The 16,954-nt window shown below is 33.7% G+C and overlaps 1 protein-coding gene across 3 annotated transcripts in view; it reads right to left on the bottom strand.

Annotated features, from left to right (window-relative positions):
* The window catches only part of LOC134711058 (YLP motif-containing protein 1-like), a 34,860-nt gene that overhangs the window by 17,366 nt on the left and 540 nt on the right, over positions 1–16,954 (bottom strand). The window contains exons 2-15 of one of the 3 annotated variants that reach the window (XM_063571488.1): positions 15,598–15,781; positions 14,788–14,898; positions 12,537–13,935; positions 11,662–11,692; positions 9,852–11,045; positions 9,148–9,249; positions 7,928–8,115; positions 7,146–7,285; positions 6,444–6,521; positions 5,591–5,834; positions 3,655–3,811; positions 2,794–2,913; positions 1,661–1,837; positions 1,068–1,151 (exon numbers count right to left, since the gene is read on the bottom strand). In XM_063571488.1, coding sequence (XP_063427558.1) covers positions 1,068–1,151; positions 1,661–1,837; positions 2,794–2,913; positions 3,655–3,811; positions 5,591–5,834; positions 6,444–6,521; positions 7,146–7,285; positions 7,928–8,115; positions 9,148–9,249; positions 9,852–11,045; positions 11,662–11,692; positions 12,537–13,935; positions 14,788–14,898; positions 15,598–15,781 — 4,209 coding nt within the window. Of the gene's footprint in view, positions 1–1,067; positions 1,152–1,660; positions 1,838–2,793; positions 2,914–3,654; positions 3,812–5,590; positions 5,835–6,443; positions 6,522–7,145; positions 7,286–7,927; positions 8,116–9,147; positions 9,250–9,851; positions 11,046–11,661; positions 11,693–12,536; positions 13,936–14,787; positions 14,905–15,597; positions 15,782–16,954 lie in introns of all 3 variants that reach the window. The other 2 variants (XM_063571487.1, XM_063571486.1) reach the window with 2 other exon arrangements.

Consider the following 16,954-nt stretch of genomic DNA (forward strand, 5'->3'; position numbering starts at 1 on the left):
TACCAAATATCCTTGATTTACCACTAGTGGTTCACCATAAACTAGACCTAATCACAAACTAATACATTGTTGACACTATCGCCAATGCCAGAAACAGCATACCTATGTCTCGCTTTTTGACTCCTTCAAGCAAGACAATAAATGGGGAATGTGTTTGATGATGCCCACAATTGCATATCATATAAAGTTATAAAGGGACATAACTGAAGAACAGTAAAAGTAGAGCTAGTACCTAGTACCTATTTATCAATAAAAGAAAACACAACATCGAAGATTAAAGAATTCAAAATTGCTCTTATGATACCCCTTCCTTTTTCACAAAATATAAAACTTGAAAAGAGAGTAGATCACAAATTTGATATGAACACAGGTTTGAGATGAACAGAACCACTTACATCTAGAAATTGACAATGAGGGTCGGTTGAAAACAAATCTTTACGACAAAAGAGATGATTTCAGCTTTCCAATTGTGAACTTTCCATTTCTAAGTAGCAACATTCCAGCAGCACCTGCATACAGGGTATATATCTCTCAATCGATACGATATTCCCGTGCTTGCATTTCCTATCATGATTTTCTTGATAGATGGTTGTTGCTTACAAGGAAGCTATTAAACCAAGAGTTCCAAATGGTGAAGTTGAAATCATCCCTTCGTAAATTTTACGGACGCCATCACGAGTTGGTTGACCGTTATGGAATAACCGTTTTACAAATGATATCGGATATGTTCCTTACGTCGTAACTACAATCCCCTTCCCTTTCATGAATGTGACCTACCGATTACACTATTTACCGGATTTGTAATCACATAAGCAACATGACGGGTGCCACATGTGGAGCAGGATCTGCTTACCCTTCCGGAGCACCTGAGATCACCCCTGGTTTTTGGTGGGGTTCGTGTTGTTTATTCTTTAGTTTTCTATGTTGTGTCATGTGTACTATTGATTTTCTGTTTGCCTTTTTCATTTTTAGCCATGGCGTTGCCAGTTTGTTTTAGATTTATGAGTTCGACTGTCCCTTTGGTATCTTTCGTCCCTCTTTTATAAACATGTATTGCTATATCTCACCTTTTCAATTTCACTCTGAGATCTGTTATGTGTATTTCTTTTTACACAGGTTGCAACATCAGCCTGTATTTCAGCAATGTAAACCTGTGAAATAATATCCAACTTGAGATTAATTCTAATATAACAAACCATAAAACAATTCAAATGTTATGAGTCATTCAAAACCTTTCATCATTTACAAAAATGCAAAATAAGTATTGTCAGTAATTTCATTAAAAGCTGGCAGCGGGCTAAATATCTCTCCTTTACAATACTTGTTTTCTTCTTTAGTATTAGATAAAAAAGTAAAAAAATTGTTCTAATGTCTTTAAATTTTTATAAATTAGTCTGGTAATTAATAAATTAACACTGGATCTCTATTTGTCTTCCTATTTTTAGAACTAATTTTGTAATATTCAGAAATTATTTCAAAAAGAACAACAATTGAGTTCTAAAATTAAGTGTCAGTTGGTTTGAAGTTTCATAAATTATGAATTCATTTGTTTTTGTTGAGACACAGGTTTGTCAGCTGGTTTGAGGAAAAATTGTCTTTTTAATTTGAGTTTTTGCCAAAAGTCAGCTTAACAGTTTAATATCTAACTAGTTTAGCTTACCTGAAATCCTTTAGATTTTGCGTAGCTCCAAAATTCTTCAAAATGTCTTTCTTTTTCATTCACAGCATCAACAATAATGAAGGGAAAAAATCCATCGTCAATTGTCTTTTTAAAACTTTTATACATATTTTTCCTGTATGAACTTTCTAATTCTGCCTCAAATTCATACTCTAAGACCTGTAATAAAACATGAAAAATCATCAAGTTATAGTCTTAGTTTTTTGTTCTTCAGTCTCTCTAATAGTCTGTTTGATTTATGTTATCCCTGAAATCTTCTCTTTTTATACTTAAAAGTATCTAATAAGTCTATAACTGTAAAATATCATTAAGAAATATATGGACAGCTATGATTTTTAATCGAATGTAAAGAGTTTTCACATCATAAAATGTAGGTCAAATAAACACAACTTTATTGCATTTCCTTATCTAAAGTTTACAAGGTTTTGAATAAATAACTAATAATTTCTTCACTTAAGAAGCACCCTCTGATATTCGTCAATAATCTGTATATCTCAACTTGATCTCAGAATTTAACAAGATTAAATAAAATATCATGTAAAGTCTTCCTAAAAAAACATTCATTGCCTGAGACAGTATACATTATATAAATAACACATAGCTGAGAGGGTGATAGAGCTGATTGGTACCCCGAGAAAACATTGTCAACCGCGGCGAAGCCAAGGTTGACAATGCTTTTTCGGGGGATTCCAATCTGCTCTATCACCCTCTCAGCTATGTGTTATTCAATGTATTATACTGAATGTCCTATCATTATTGGCTTTTACAGATTACTTTTCTTTTAAAGGTATTTTCTATGACGTCACATTCATAACAACGTTACGGACATTAGAAAAATACAACAAAAGTCAAGCAAGATGTTTTATTTTATTCATTTTAACAGTAGATAACAAAATCTGAGCCAAAATGTAGAACTTATGCATTGTATTTAATTCCTTGATTTAAATTCAATTCATTGTTCTTTAAATTGATGATTTCTGATTGGTCTAGACGAGAGGGTAACATTAAAAAAAAATTGTCACCCGCTCAGCCATGTAATAGAGTAAATTGACACCCTTGGCTTAGCCAATCAAAATATGGCATTTTAACGTGAAGTATAATAATATCAAACTAACCTTCTTTTTGACTTTTTTGCCTGTTTCAGGGTCTTTTTCTGTCTTTTCGACTTCTGTCATGAAATAATCATCTAAACAAAGCATTCTGGGAGCACCACCACCATGCTGAACTTCTTTATCCTAAAATAAATACAACCCATAGTAAGAATAAAACATACATAGCCATGGATAAGTATGTAATTGTTCGTCATGTGGTATAATTTAAAACAAATTGCTTCTTATCTGTTAAACTGCATGATAGCTGTTTCATTGGTGGATAAGAAATGTACTCCTGGTGAATATTTGACATGCAAAAACCTTGGGCAAAATCTTACACCACTTGTTATTTCTAGATTCACCTATAGATTTGTTGAACTGCAGTTTAACTCTGACTTAAAATTATTGTGGTTTGATCTCAGGTCTGGTCAATCAAAATGCATTAAATCTGGCATTGACTTCCTTTGTATGTGACCTTTATGAGCAAAAGCATTTTGGTAAAGTTCTACTCACTATAATTAAACATAAACAGTAAATGGTATCTTGTAAAATAAACGAAACTTCAAACTATAAAATCACATTAATATCACACAAATAGCCATTCCTGCATATTTTTGTTCCAAAAAAAAAATGCCATTCAGATGGTTTTTTTTGGTCATATTCCAGGATACTTGAGGGTCCAGTTCAGATTTTTAAACATATATGGGACTCAGGGAAGGCAACTGGGTGAGTATGGTATATAATATTGTACATACATGTCTTAAATGTATGTCTACAAAATAGTTTCTACAGGTGATTATTCTATCTTCAAAGCCTTCTCTGGATAACATCTGAATGGAGCACCCCTTCAATAGCTCTTTCTAAAATTATGTCAACTCTATTTACCTTAATTAGTTTGCCAACATATGTTTTTCCTGACCCAGGAAGTCCTCTCAACATAACCACAATCTGTGGCGGTCTGTGTTTTCTACCAGGTGGAACCAGTAAATCATCTATTTTTACTGTTTCCACTTTCGGTTCATGAACTGATTTACTAGACCTACTAAAACAAAACATGTCAATCATTCAATTGAATCATCACAATGCTGGTGAACCTAATTCACGGTCTTCATAAAGAAAGAATGAATACTGTAGAATCTTCAATTCAATGTGCAAAATATGTCATAAAATTATTGTTTTCTAATTTTGGTCTTAGTAAGATATACTCATCTCACAGTTTGTTTTTGTTTCATAGTTATCAAAAAATTTGTAAGGGTTCCGCGGAACCCAGTGTCTCGCCTACTTTTGCTGTAAAACGCAGGCGCAACAAAAATGAGGTAAAAATCAATAAAAATATTCCTCTTGATACTATCTTATGATTATAAGTAGCTTCTGTCCAAATTTGGTAAAAATCTAGGATAGTTAATGAATCTAATAAATGTTTTGCTGACTGTATGTAATGTTAACTGGGAAGAAAATCTAAGTCCATTTAAAAGTAAAATACAGAAAAAATGGAGTTATCTTTTTACAAAATTTACTTCTGGATACTATCTTATGATCAAAAATAAGCTTCTGTCCAAGTTTGGTACAAACCCAGGATAGTTTAAGAAAATTATAAAAAATTTAAAATCTTTAACCACAGAGTGAATGTAATGTTTCCCTGCAGAAAAACTAAGTCCATTTAAAAGTAAAAAACGGAAAAATGGATTTATTTTTTTACAAAATTTACTTCTGGATACTATCTTATGATCATAAAAAAGCTTCTGTCCAAGTTTGGTACAAACCCAGGATAGTTTAAGAAAGTTATTAAAATTCTAAAAACTTTAACCACAGAGTGAATGTTGTGTTTCCCTGCAGAAAAAACTAAGTCCATTTATAAGTAAAATACGGAAAAAATGGAATTTTACTTTTACAAAATTTACTTCTGGATACTATCATATGATCATAAACAAGCTTCTGTCAAAGTTTGGTAGAAATCCAGTATAGTCTAAGAAAGTTATTAAAATTTCAAAAACTTTAACCACAGAGTGAATATTTGTGGACGCCGCCGCCGACGACGGAATGTAGGATCGCTTAGTCTCGCTTTTTTGACTAAAGTCGAAGGCTCGACAAAAATGATCAACATGATGATAATTTATATCAATTAAGGAAGATAACTCTTGAAAAACAACAAAATGTTTTACAGCTTTGATATGATGCACCATCTTATTGACTTGGACTGAAAATTTCAAAAGAAGACATCTAAGTTGTGTAGCTACTGGTTATTTGTATGGAAACTAGTGACTCTTTTCAACAATTTTAATTATTTTTCTGCAAAATTTATGTAAATTATTTGAAAAGTAATAAATGGTGGTATCCTTTTAAATTAAATGTTGGGTTATCTTTATTATACTTATTTAACATAACTAATGGTGCCATATACGGATGACTAATGTCTTTACATTATCACTTATATTTTCATTAACATGTACAGATGGTTCAGTGAAGTGGGACTTACCTATTATCCCTGTCTATGTCTCTATCCCTATCCCTTATCCCTATCCCTATCCCTATCTCCCGATAGAGTGACATACCTATCGCTATCTCTATCCCTATCTCATCTCTATCTCCCGATAGAGTGACATACCCATACCTATCCCTGTCTCTATCCCTATCCCTATCTCTATCTCCCAATAGAGTGACATACCTATCCCTGTCTCTATCCCTATCCCTATCTCTATCTCCCAATAGAGTGACATACCTATCCCTGTCTCTATCCCTATCACTATCTCCCAATAGAGTGACATACCTATCCCTGTCTCTATCCCTATCCCTATTTCTATCTCCCAATAGAGTGACATACCTATCCCTGTCTCTATCCCTATCCCTATCTCTATCTCCCCTATCTCGATCTCTATTTTTGTCCCTATCCCTGTCTCTGTCCCGTGACGATGATGAAGATGAATAATCTCCATAACCATCTCTACTGCTATCTCTGTTGTTATCTCTGCCTCTACTGTCCCTTTCATAGTACTGGCTATCTCTACTGAAGTCAGATTCCCTGTCGTAGCTTGGTCGACTGTCAGGGTTGAAACCATGAGACATATCTAAGAGAAGAAAAAAACTTGGACATATAAATGAAATGAAGATATATTTCTACCATGGTATAGCCAAATATGATTGTTTTATAACATTAGGTTGAGGCTAGCGTAAGTAAGACAAAGGAACAAAAAAATAAGCTATTTTTTCATTTGTAAAGGAGCATAACTCTAGAACAGTAAAGTGAAACAACTTAAATTCAAATTTGATCTGTATTTTGTGGTAGTAAGAATTGTGTTTAAGTTTCATAACATTTGGTAATGGCAAACTTAACTAAAAGAATAGAAATGACAGATTTAACAATTTTTCCATTTATAAAGGGGCATAACTCAAAACAATAAAAGTGACATAACCCAATTTCAAATTTGATCTGTGTTTTGTGGTTATAAGCATTGTGTATAAGTTTCATAACATTTGGTTGATGCAAACTAGAAATGAATTTTTTTTAGCAATTCTTATGTGCATTAAGGACATAACTCATGAACAGCAAAAGAGATGCCACCAAATTTAAAAATCGATCTGCTTTTTGTAGTAATAAGCACTGTGTAAAACATAATATACTGCTTTCTTCCCTGTTACAGTGATATGATATATATGTACGACTAATCTAGTCTTACCTGAACTTGGTGCTGCATCGTCTGATGATTTACCATGTCCATAATCTATAACTTGTGGAGGTTTGTATTCTATTGGCTCTTTTGAAAAAGAAAAAAAAATCAATTTGCTTTCTTCATATGTTTTTTTTTATGAAAATACAGAAGCATGTCATACAAAAGTCAATTTGTTCTCTTTTTAGCTTTTTTTTCATGATAAATTAAGTTCAATCAAGATATTGGAAAAATTTAAAGGATCAGTAGCCCTATTTACAAAAAATCTTAAGTCTGCCAATTGATATTTTATCATGTGTTTTTCTATGTTGTGATGATATGCTATTTTTTCAGAAAAAGGGAGACGGTTTGGATCCACTAAAACGTTTAATCCCCCTGCAAATGTTTGCACCTGTCCTAAGTCAGTAATCTGATGTACAGTAGTTGTCGTTTGTTTATGTTATATATACGTGTAATTTAATCTTACGATAAAAATAGTTGGTTGAATTGTTAATGAATATTTTAGACTTACTATAAATTTTACACTTAAGATTTTTTGTGAAAATGGCTACAGGACACAGAAACAGGGTGTCTGACAGATCTGAAAAGTGCTCACAAGCTGCAGACTAAATATGAAATCATAATATGTTCTGTAGTGCTTCAGAAAAGTGTGACAGACATAGGTTTGACAAGTGGAATAATCTGATAAAGCAGTTAAGATAAAGTTGATACCTCTGTCTGTTGGATAATCTGCCAGTCCACTTGACTTGTGACCATGATCTATAACTTCTGGTGCTACAAACAATCTAGGCGATGGTTCCCGTGGTGGGGCTCCATATCGGTCAGGGTAATAATAGTCATGTGGTCTAGCGCTAAAAAATATAAACATTTGCACAAAATAATAAGCTTGTAAACATGGAGAAATCTTGTTTTCTGTGTTTTGTATACTTTGGACTCATCTTTCAAAGTTTTATTTTCTAATGAGGCTGTTGAAGTGAACCATTTTAATAAACAAATTATGTTGCTTACTTGTGGATTTTTTTTTCATAAGGTTGATGTCTTTTATCATTTGTAAGAACACAATGATATATAGAAGTACCTATCACCACTACTGTCCACAACAAACCAGGGGAGAAGCTTATTTAGTAGTGAGCTGACAGATCGGACAAACTTAATAAAAGCTTGCATAAACTCTTACTGAACTTATTAGCAATTTTCACATATTTTTTTTAATTTCCTATTATTGTAAACAACAACTTTTCGATTGTTTTTTTAGCGGCACTTAAGTTATTCAAAATTCTGATTTTTTTTCATTCCTTTTTCATAAAATTAAGCAAAATCATTTCTTTTTTCCATGGAATCCAGAGGCAAAAAAGTATGTGCCAATTATCTTTTAAAATAGTTTTCTAAATTCTGTTTAATAATGAATCAGAAATACTACAAAACATATCACTGATTTAAGGATTTAAAGAGTTATTTCCCTTTACACAGGTTATACTCCAGTAAGAACTAACCCGTAAGGATCATATTCATAGGGTCTTCTGTCTGGATAGTATGGATCCCTCCTGTCAAAATATGGATCCATCCTATCAAGGTAAGGATCTCTTCTATAAGGATCTTCAAATGGCGGTCGTTCATCAAATGGTGGTCTGTCAAATCTGTCTCCATGTAAAGGTGGTGTTCGCCTTTCTCCCCACTGCTCCTGTAAGTAATGTACAATAAAATTAGTTCTTCTATTGTGGCATTAAGTGCATCAGGTGTAGGTGGCCAGAATTGACTGTTTCTTTAGGTATTACATTAAGTTAAGATTTGTAAAAAGTGATCTCAGAAGAAAATCTCAGAGTATAAGTGCATGTTTTCATAAAAAATTTGAGAAAACAAGTAATGTCATATTTCAATAACCTTATTTAGAAGGCTAACTTTCACCACAGATTTAAGCTAAGTAAATTTTGAGTAACTAAAACAATATTCAAGTTTACTCTAAGGGTCTGCCAATAAGTGACCTTTTTAAAAACTTTCTAATATAGCAGATTTCATTGAGTGTGTATCCAAAGGTTATATCGTTGGTTAGCTTGCTTGTTAGCTGAACCGTGAAGTCATTGTTAGGTCAGGTAAACTACCCTCCTTTAAGAGTAGACTAGTCCTGCAGATAACCAATCTATTTGTCTGTTAGACTAGGCTACTTCGAAAGAAGAGTAGTATACCTGACCTGATAATGTCTTCACGGTTCAGCTAACAAGCAAGCTAACCAAATATACTACCTTTGGCTACCTACTCAAGTCAATCTGCTGTAAAGTAAAAAAATTATATGCTATTCATATAAATGTTTCATTTAATTTAATTTTGTATACTCTAATTATTTTCAATTAAACTGAATTCTGAATATAGACCTTACTTATAAAAGCAGTAACCAGGTGTTAGGGTGGTACCTAACACTACAGGGAGATAACTCTGTAAAATCAGCTAAACGTTTTAATTACATTGTGTTGTTAAGGGAATTTCTAAGCTTCTCAATGATCAAAATTAGTGTTTGTCAAACTGCTATATAACCAGTGTAATTTTTCTGATAAATTGGTTGGTTCAATTTTTTTGATTTTGTTATATTTTTGTCAAAGGGTCAAAGTAAATACTTTGTCAAAATTTTATGAAAATTAAACGAGCTAAATTAATCTTATTGAAAGTGTTGGGTACCACCTTAACTTATATTTCAAATTCTCTGATGAGATATAATTACCCTTCTTTTTTCAATTTCCTTAATTTCCTCTTGTTGTTGTTGGTGTGTCGCCATCCACTGTTCACCTTCTTCTTCCAATTCTCTTCTCAATCTCTCTTTTTCCTATATTTGAAAATCAAATAATAATAATTAGTTAATCATTCATTGGGAGGATTTACATTTCCAATCAGCCTTGAGAAGACAAGATTATTAGGGTTGATATACTTTCAAGGCAAGTTAAGAATGAAATATAACTGAAGTTCACAACCCTTTGCCATTTTGATAATATACAAGTTAGGTACCTTGTCTATTATTAAAGTATATACCTAGGTATTTTTTTCAAAGACAAATGCCTGTGTCCATACATTAATGAATAACAGAAATATCAAATCTACAATAAAAAGCTTCCCATTCAACTTCTGGAAATTCAGAAATTTTTGTGTGCATTTATTATTGCAATTTTTTCATTTAAGACTAAAATGTGATTTTAATTTCTGCGATATTGATAAAAATTTTGTTGAATTCATTTAAAAAATTTCAAAATGCCAGTTTAAATTATTGCAATACATTTACATGTATTGAGAAAAATCCTGATGAATTCATTAAAAAATTTCTAAATGCCAGTTTAAGTTATTGCGATTATAACTGTTGTATTTTTCAAAAAACAAAAAACGTCCCAATAATTTCTTAATTTACAGTGTTATTTTGTTAATTTCAGAACTCACCTCCTCTTCATTGTAAACTTCAGGTTCTGGTTCAGGCTGAGGAGGTTGTTGTTGGTTCATAGGTTCCTCCTGAAACTGATTATGTTGCCAACCTCTTCCTCGTCCACGACCCCTGATCAACTGACCTCTATTCATCGGACCTCTACCACGACCTCTCATTCCTCTGTCAGCCTTATTTTGATTGAATTTTCCCATGAATTCAAGTGGTTCATCTGAATGTCCAAAATTTTGTTCTCCATATTGTTCAGAATTTTCTTCTTCAAACTGACCTAACATTCGCTGATTCTGTCCCATCTGGTTTTGAACTCCAAATCCTCTTGGTCCCTGATTCTGATTAAAACCCCTAGGACCAAACTGACCTGGAACTTGTCCTCTTGCTCCTCTCTGACCTGGTGCTTGTCCTCTTGCACCTCTCTGGCCTAGTGCTTGTCCTCTAGCACCTCTCTGACCAGGAAATTGTCCTCTTGTCCCTCTTTGACCAAAGCCTCTTGCTCCAACCTGTCCCTGACCAGGCATGCCTTGCATCTGATCTATCTGTTCAGGGTCTTCATCAAATTCATTTCCCTCCTGTTGGTTTGGAGCAAACCCTCTAGGACCCTGTACTTGATTAGGAGCAAATCCTCTAGGCCCTTGACCCTGTCCTTGATTAGGAGCAAATCCTCTAGGCCCTTGACCCTGTCCTTGATTAGGAGCAAATCCTCTAGGCCCTTGACCTTGTCCTTGATTAGGAGCAAATCCTCTAGGCCCTTGACCTTGTCCTTGATTAGGAGCAAATCCTCTAGGTCCTTGACCCTGATTTGGACCAAACTGTCTTGGGCCTTGTCCTTGATTTGGACTAAATGGTCTAGGACCTTGTCCTTGATCTGGACCAAATGGTTGATTCATACCAGGCCCTTGTGGTCTAATACCTTGTCCCATCAGTGATTTTGGTCCTTGATTTTGGATGTCCAGCATCTGTTCAGAATTTTGTTTTTCTTCGTTCATGTTTTTACTTTCAGTTGATTTGTCATCAGTTGGAGATTTTTCTTTGTCTTCCTTTTTCTCTACAGTTTTTTCCACAACAAGAGCATCCTTTCCGTCACCAAGACCAGGAATTCCTTTCCCTGTTCCTAAACCAGATGTAGCATTCTTCTCAGACTGCCCAAGAGCAAACTCTTTTTGAATTGGTCCAACTGGCTCTGTGATCTCCTTTTCCTGCAATAAAAAGTTAATAGTGAACAACTCAACAGGATTCCTGCTGTCAGTGTCAGGATCATACAAAGGTCCTATTAGCCATAAATGTACAGTTGACTATTTCCTCCAAGGTTACTCTTTTTCATTTTTAGCCATAGCGTTGTCGGTTTGTTTTATATTTGCGAGTTTGACTGTCCCTTTGGTATCTTTCGTCCCTCTTTTACTCATTTTTAGATTTTGTGTTGGTGATAATTTTTAATATTTGAAGATTCTCTTGAACTGCTATGGCAAAATGGGTTTGAATCTGTCTTCAAAGTACAAGGGCAATAACTCTTATATGGAGTAAAATTGACAATTGCTTATGTTCTTCCTTTCAGACATGTGTGTGAAGTGATTTTGTGTATATCATACCATTTTTTTCTATAAAAGAATGCAGTGCCAACTTTTGTTTTCAGGACTAAATTTTTAGCGTGCCAATTAAATTACAAGTGAAATGTACCTATGATATATTTTTTTATAAAAATCTAGTCAGAATTGTACACATGAGAGGGCTTACATGACAAATCAACCAGACATCCATTATTTCTATGTCCCAACAGTGATACTCTTAAACAAATATTTTCTTAAAAAAACTCACCTTCTTGATTTGATTTGCTTTGTTTTCTTCACTGTAAGTATAAAAGAAAAACATTAATATGAATTCTGTATATTTCTTTTCATTTTACATTGCACTTCTATCTGGAGTTAAAATCAACAAAATGACATCAGTTATCCCTTTCCTCCATGATGAAGCCCTTTGACGCCACCCCCTTTACTCCATAATGACGCTTTTCCATGCCTGTGTAGTGCCTCAGTGGAAACATATTGCTTTGGAAAAAACTTTATCAGACTTACAAAAAAAATTGTATCTAATATAAAAATGATATTCATGAAAATATCTGACTGGAATTTCATTGATGAAATATTTGTTTTCACAATGCATTAATACCCTGATGTTAATTTTTTTATTGAAAAAATACTATGCAAATCAAGTACGTAAAATAAAAAAATTCATGGAGGAAAGGGTTAATGCCAGATTTCTGAAAGAAAATCATGTAGAACTTTGGAAATATAGAATATAACTATTTTATTTCAATGTCTATATACAATATAAATATAAGATGTTAATGCAAGAGATTAAAAGCTATTCAGTCTAAGTGTTTTATTTAAAGACACCCCTAAACGCTAGAAATAATCAATTGCACAGTGAAATTAGATTTTTTACTGTCCAGTGTGAGCCAAGGCCATGTGATGAAGGCTGTATTTTGACCTATTGCGACTTAGATGGAGAGTTGTCTCATTGGCACTCATACCATATCTCCATATGTATACCTCATGTCATGCATGTAAACTGCATGAAACTAAATCATATATCGTTAATGTTACTACCAGCTTTGACACTTTTCCTATTTGGTGCTATCATCTGTTATGAAGTTCTCTTAATAACTGGTATTTTGAAGAGTAAATACATACCCTTTATCTTGCTCATCGCTCTTTTGTTCATTTTCATCTATAGTCACTTTTGGTGCAGGTGGTTTATCAAACCTAATATCCATTAATGATATAGGTCCCCCTTTTAGTGGCATTCTCTGAGGAGCATTTATTGGAGCATTCATTAAAGGTTTCATCTGGTTAGGATTTGACATTGCTCCTCTTGGTCCTCCTCCTCCCATTCCTCGGGGATTCCCCCTATTTTGAAAATTTCCTCTCATCTGCATATTGTTATTCGGACTGGGTCCTCTCAACATCCTATTATTACCATTACCATTACCTCTCATATTCATATTTTGCATTCTATTAAATTGATTTGGACCCCCCATCATGTTCCCATCCATGTTTTCTTCTGGAAACTCTTCCTCATCTTCGTCGTTAGCCATCATCTGCACAATCTCCGGTCGTCTAAATGGATTGTCAACTGATCCCTGAAAAGAATTTTCAGAATCATCCTCTAAACACATGTCCTCTTCTCCGCCTTCCTCTTGAAAGTTATCCCCTTGGCCTTCCTCCTCACCGTACATATTTTGCTGTCTAAACTGATTATCAGGAGTCATTGGTCTTGGACCTCTCATCAATGGTCCTCTTGGTCCAGGCATTCTGTTCATTTGATTTTGATTCTGCATGTTGTTAAAGCCCTGACCCCCAGGAAATCTTTGCCTAGGTCCTCCAAATCCGGATTGATTCTGGTTTAATCCACCTTTTTGTTGTTCATCATTGATCATTCTAATTTGGCCTCTGGGACCAGGTCCTCCCATTCTCATCTGCTGAGAATTTTGCATTCTCATGTTATCATTTTGTGGAAACCGCATGCGCTGCCCACCAGGTCCGTCCATTCTTTGTGGATTACTTTGTCGCATTCCCATTGGTCCACCCATTCTCATCTGGCCTTTGTTTTGTGACATCATTCCTTGACCACCTATGCCTTGTTGATTTGGTGGCATACCTTGTTGATTTGGTGGCATTCCTTGCTGATTCGATGGCATTCCTGGTTGATTTGGTGGCATTCCTTGATGATTCAATCCCATTGAATTCTGTGGCATTGCTTGCTGGTTTGGCCCCATGCTGTGCTGATTTTGAGGTAATCCTGTCTGACTAGGTGGCATTCCTTGCTGATGCTGTAGCATTCCTTGTTGGTTGGGCATCGGAGGCTGTTGATTGGGAGGCATTCCTTGTTGTTGTTGTCCCATCAATGGCTGTTGCATTCCAGGTTGTACACCTGGCATTCCTGGTGGTTGAGGTTGCTGTTGTGCCATTGCCATATGACTCTGGACAACTGTTTTTCTTTGTTGAATATCTCTTTTCTTATCCTCCATTTGTTGTTCATACTGTTGCCATTGCGCTTCATACTGTTTAAATTGTTCTTTATTTGGATGATCTGGAAATACATGAAATATATATATGTTAAATATTCAGATGACAGGAACATCATGAACATGTGTTCATGAAGATTTTGTTTCAGAAATTATATTTTTTTTTATTAAAATTTAGATAGTAGTCATGGTAGTAAGGCACCTTTCTATGGAGACGCACTTGAAAGTATTTAACCATTGTAATTTAGTTTTCACAAATAATGATGTTTAAAGCTGATAGTAAGTTATACAGAAACGATTAAGACAAAAACAAATTTTCTCTTTTACAATTTTTTGGTGAAATTGATTACTGATGTGTGAATATAATGTAGAAGGTTCTTTCAGGAATAATGTATGGAAAATTGGATATCCGGGATAAATAGGTACTTGTTTTAGAAAATATTTTTCAAGTTATCAAATTTCAAGGATTGATTTATAAGCCCAAATATTCACACTAATATGCATTAATCACTTACTCACTGAAGTATTTTCAAGGTATTTTTTAAATTTGTATTAATACCAATCCAATCCCGAGTGATCAGATATCAGCTAAAATTTTAAGAAATTTAAAGATAATCAGCTGAAGCGAACTAACACATATTGCAGTGGATCTTAAAGTCATTACAGAAAGAGCAATTATCATTAAAAAAGTGTATCCCAAACTATGTCTGTCCGACAAAAATTCATTCAGACAGAAAGAAATTTGAAGATATTTTGCTTAGATATATAGAAGAAAAGTCCAAATTTGTCTTTCGGTCAGACAAAACTCTAAAACAATTTGTCACAAACTGTTAAAAAATAATAAAAAATTTGTTGATCACAAAATAATAGTTTTCATTAATCATTATATAGAAATAGTGGCGATATGAAATAAATACTTTGATTTTGATTTTTCCAGTCTTCATATTGCTGTTTCCATTGACTGTACTGTTGTTCAAACTCTGATTCTTCTTTCTGTATAGCATCAAACTGTACTTTAGCATCATCACCTGTAACTATAAAAACATTTGTATTAACCTTTTTTGACAAAGATAATAACTTTCTGAGATATGTCTTGCCAGATTATCTTCAATAGTATAACACAAATATGGGATATATGTTAATGAAACACCAACTCATTGGTCAAAATATGATGCAAGTCTATTTCAATATGTTCAAATAAATGTCAATTCTGGTAAATTTGTATTGCTTTTTTTGGTCTTTATATCTAGACATAATAGGGAGTTACATGTAAAATACATTGCCAATTTATAAGCTCTTGCTATAACTCTTTCAGTTTCATATATGCAGGTCAAAACAGAGATACTTTCAATTATTAATGTCATGTTGGTAAATTTTTTGGGAACAAGTGCTATTCAATTTTGAGAGTATAGAAATCCTGAAAAGGCCTCAGTGATGACACTTCAACAAGAAAAAATATTTTCAAATAAATTATTTGAAAATTTTAATCATTAACATTTAAAGTGTGTTTCCAAACTCAAAAATTTCTACATCTATGAATGAGTTTATTCAATTGTGGTCTGATTTTATGTTTGTAGAAATTTCAAATGCTCCTTTTTAGGCATATGACAGAAAATTTTGTCAAAATACATATTTATACATGTGATATACACAATGTATGTATAATCAAATCCTGATAATGTTTCAAAATGCCTTCATCATAATTTAAAAGAGACTGTTTTATTTACCAGGAGCAGCAATCTGTGGTTGCTGGTATTGTTGAGAATAGTCAGCCCATTGTTGCTGTGGTTGAGCTTGTTGTTGAGGCCACTGTTGTGGCCATTGCTGAGTGTGTTGCCACTGAGCAGCCTGTTGTTGTAAATCTGTTAACTTCTTCTGTTCTTCTGTTGTGACTGGTTTTAGTTCTTCTTGCTGCAAGAAAGATTTAAAAAAAGTACTATTTAGTCTTTTCCATTGAAGCAAATTATTCAAAACACAAGATGTTGAATGTAATTTCATTAAAAAAAATATTTAGACAGGTTGCAATCCCTAATAGGTTTAATAATTACAATGAATTAATTGTGGTTTTGACAAATTTTGGCACAAGGCATTCCTAATGAAAATATAGATCCACAAATGGAAAATATATCAGACATTTCTGTCAATGATCAAATAATAATGCATGATTTCTTTTATTTATTTTTGGAGTTTAATATAATTTCCATCATCACTGAACTAGTATACATTTTTGTTTAGGGGCCAGCTGAAGCATGTCTGCGACTGAAGGATTTTTTCGCTGCATTTATTAATTGATTACTGGTGTTTTAACGCCACTTTTAAACACCACATTTAGGCTTTTTCGAGGCAGCAAGTTTTTATTGGTGAAGGTAGCTGGAGTGCTCGGAGAAAACCACCAACCTTCAATAGGAAAACTGACAATCCTAGCCAATTAAGATTGGAATCAAGAACACTTAACCAAAACAAGCATGACAAGATTAAGATTTATTAAACACAAAAAAAAACATGTTGTCTCACTTTAATTTAGGACAATGACAACAAATATTCTTATAGGAATACACTTGCCAAAACTTGATTACAAAGTTATTAAACACAAAACTATAAAAATTGGGTGCAAACATGTAGGGTGCGAAAGTGAAAGGGTGCGAACATGATAGGGTGAGAACGTGAATGGGCGAAAACGGACCCGGATCCGCTACGGTCATGCTCCTGTGATTCTAAATATTATCAACCAAATTTTCTAATTCATGCTTGTTTAGGACATGTAGGATACCTGCTGAATGATGCCTACTAACATGACTAAGCAATTATAATCACAAATGTGGGATGAGTCCTCAGGCTAAATAATAAGTGTCATATAAGTGTATGTACATGTATACTAGTTCTCTTGAACTGAATTTTAATGTGCTTATTGTTATGAGTTTACTTTTCTACATTGGCCAGAGGTATAGGGGGAGGGTTGAGACCTCATAAACATGTATAACCCCACCACATTTAAGCGCCTGTCCCAAGTCAGGAACATCTGGCACTATATTTAGTCTTGTATTATTTTCAATTATAGTTTCTTGTGTATAATTTGGAGTTTAG

Source organism: Mytilus trossulus, chromosome 3 (genome assembly GCF_036588685.1).
Source record: "Mytilus trossulus isolate FHL-02 chromosome 3, PNRI_Mtr1.1.1.hap1, whole genome shotgun sequence".
Lineage (NCBI taxonomy): Eukaryota > Metazoa > Mollusca > Bivalvia > Mytilida > Mytilidae > Mytilus > Mytilus trossulus.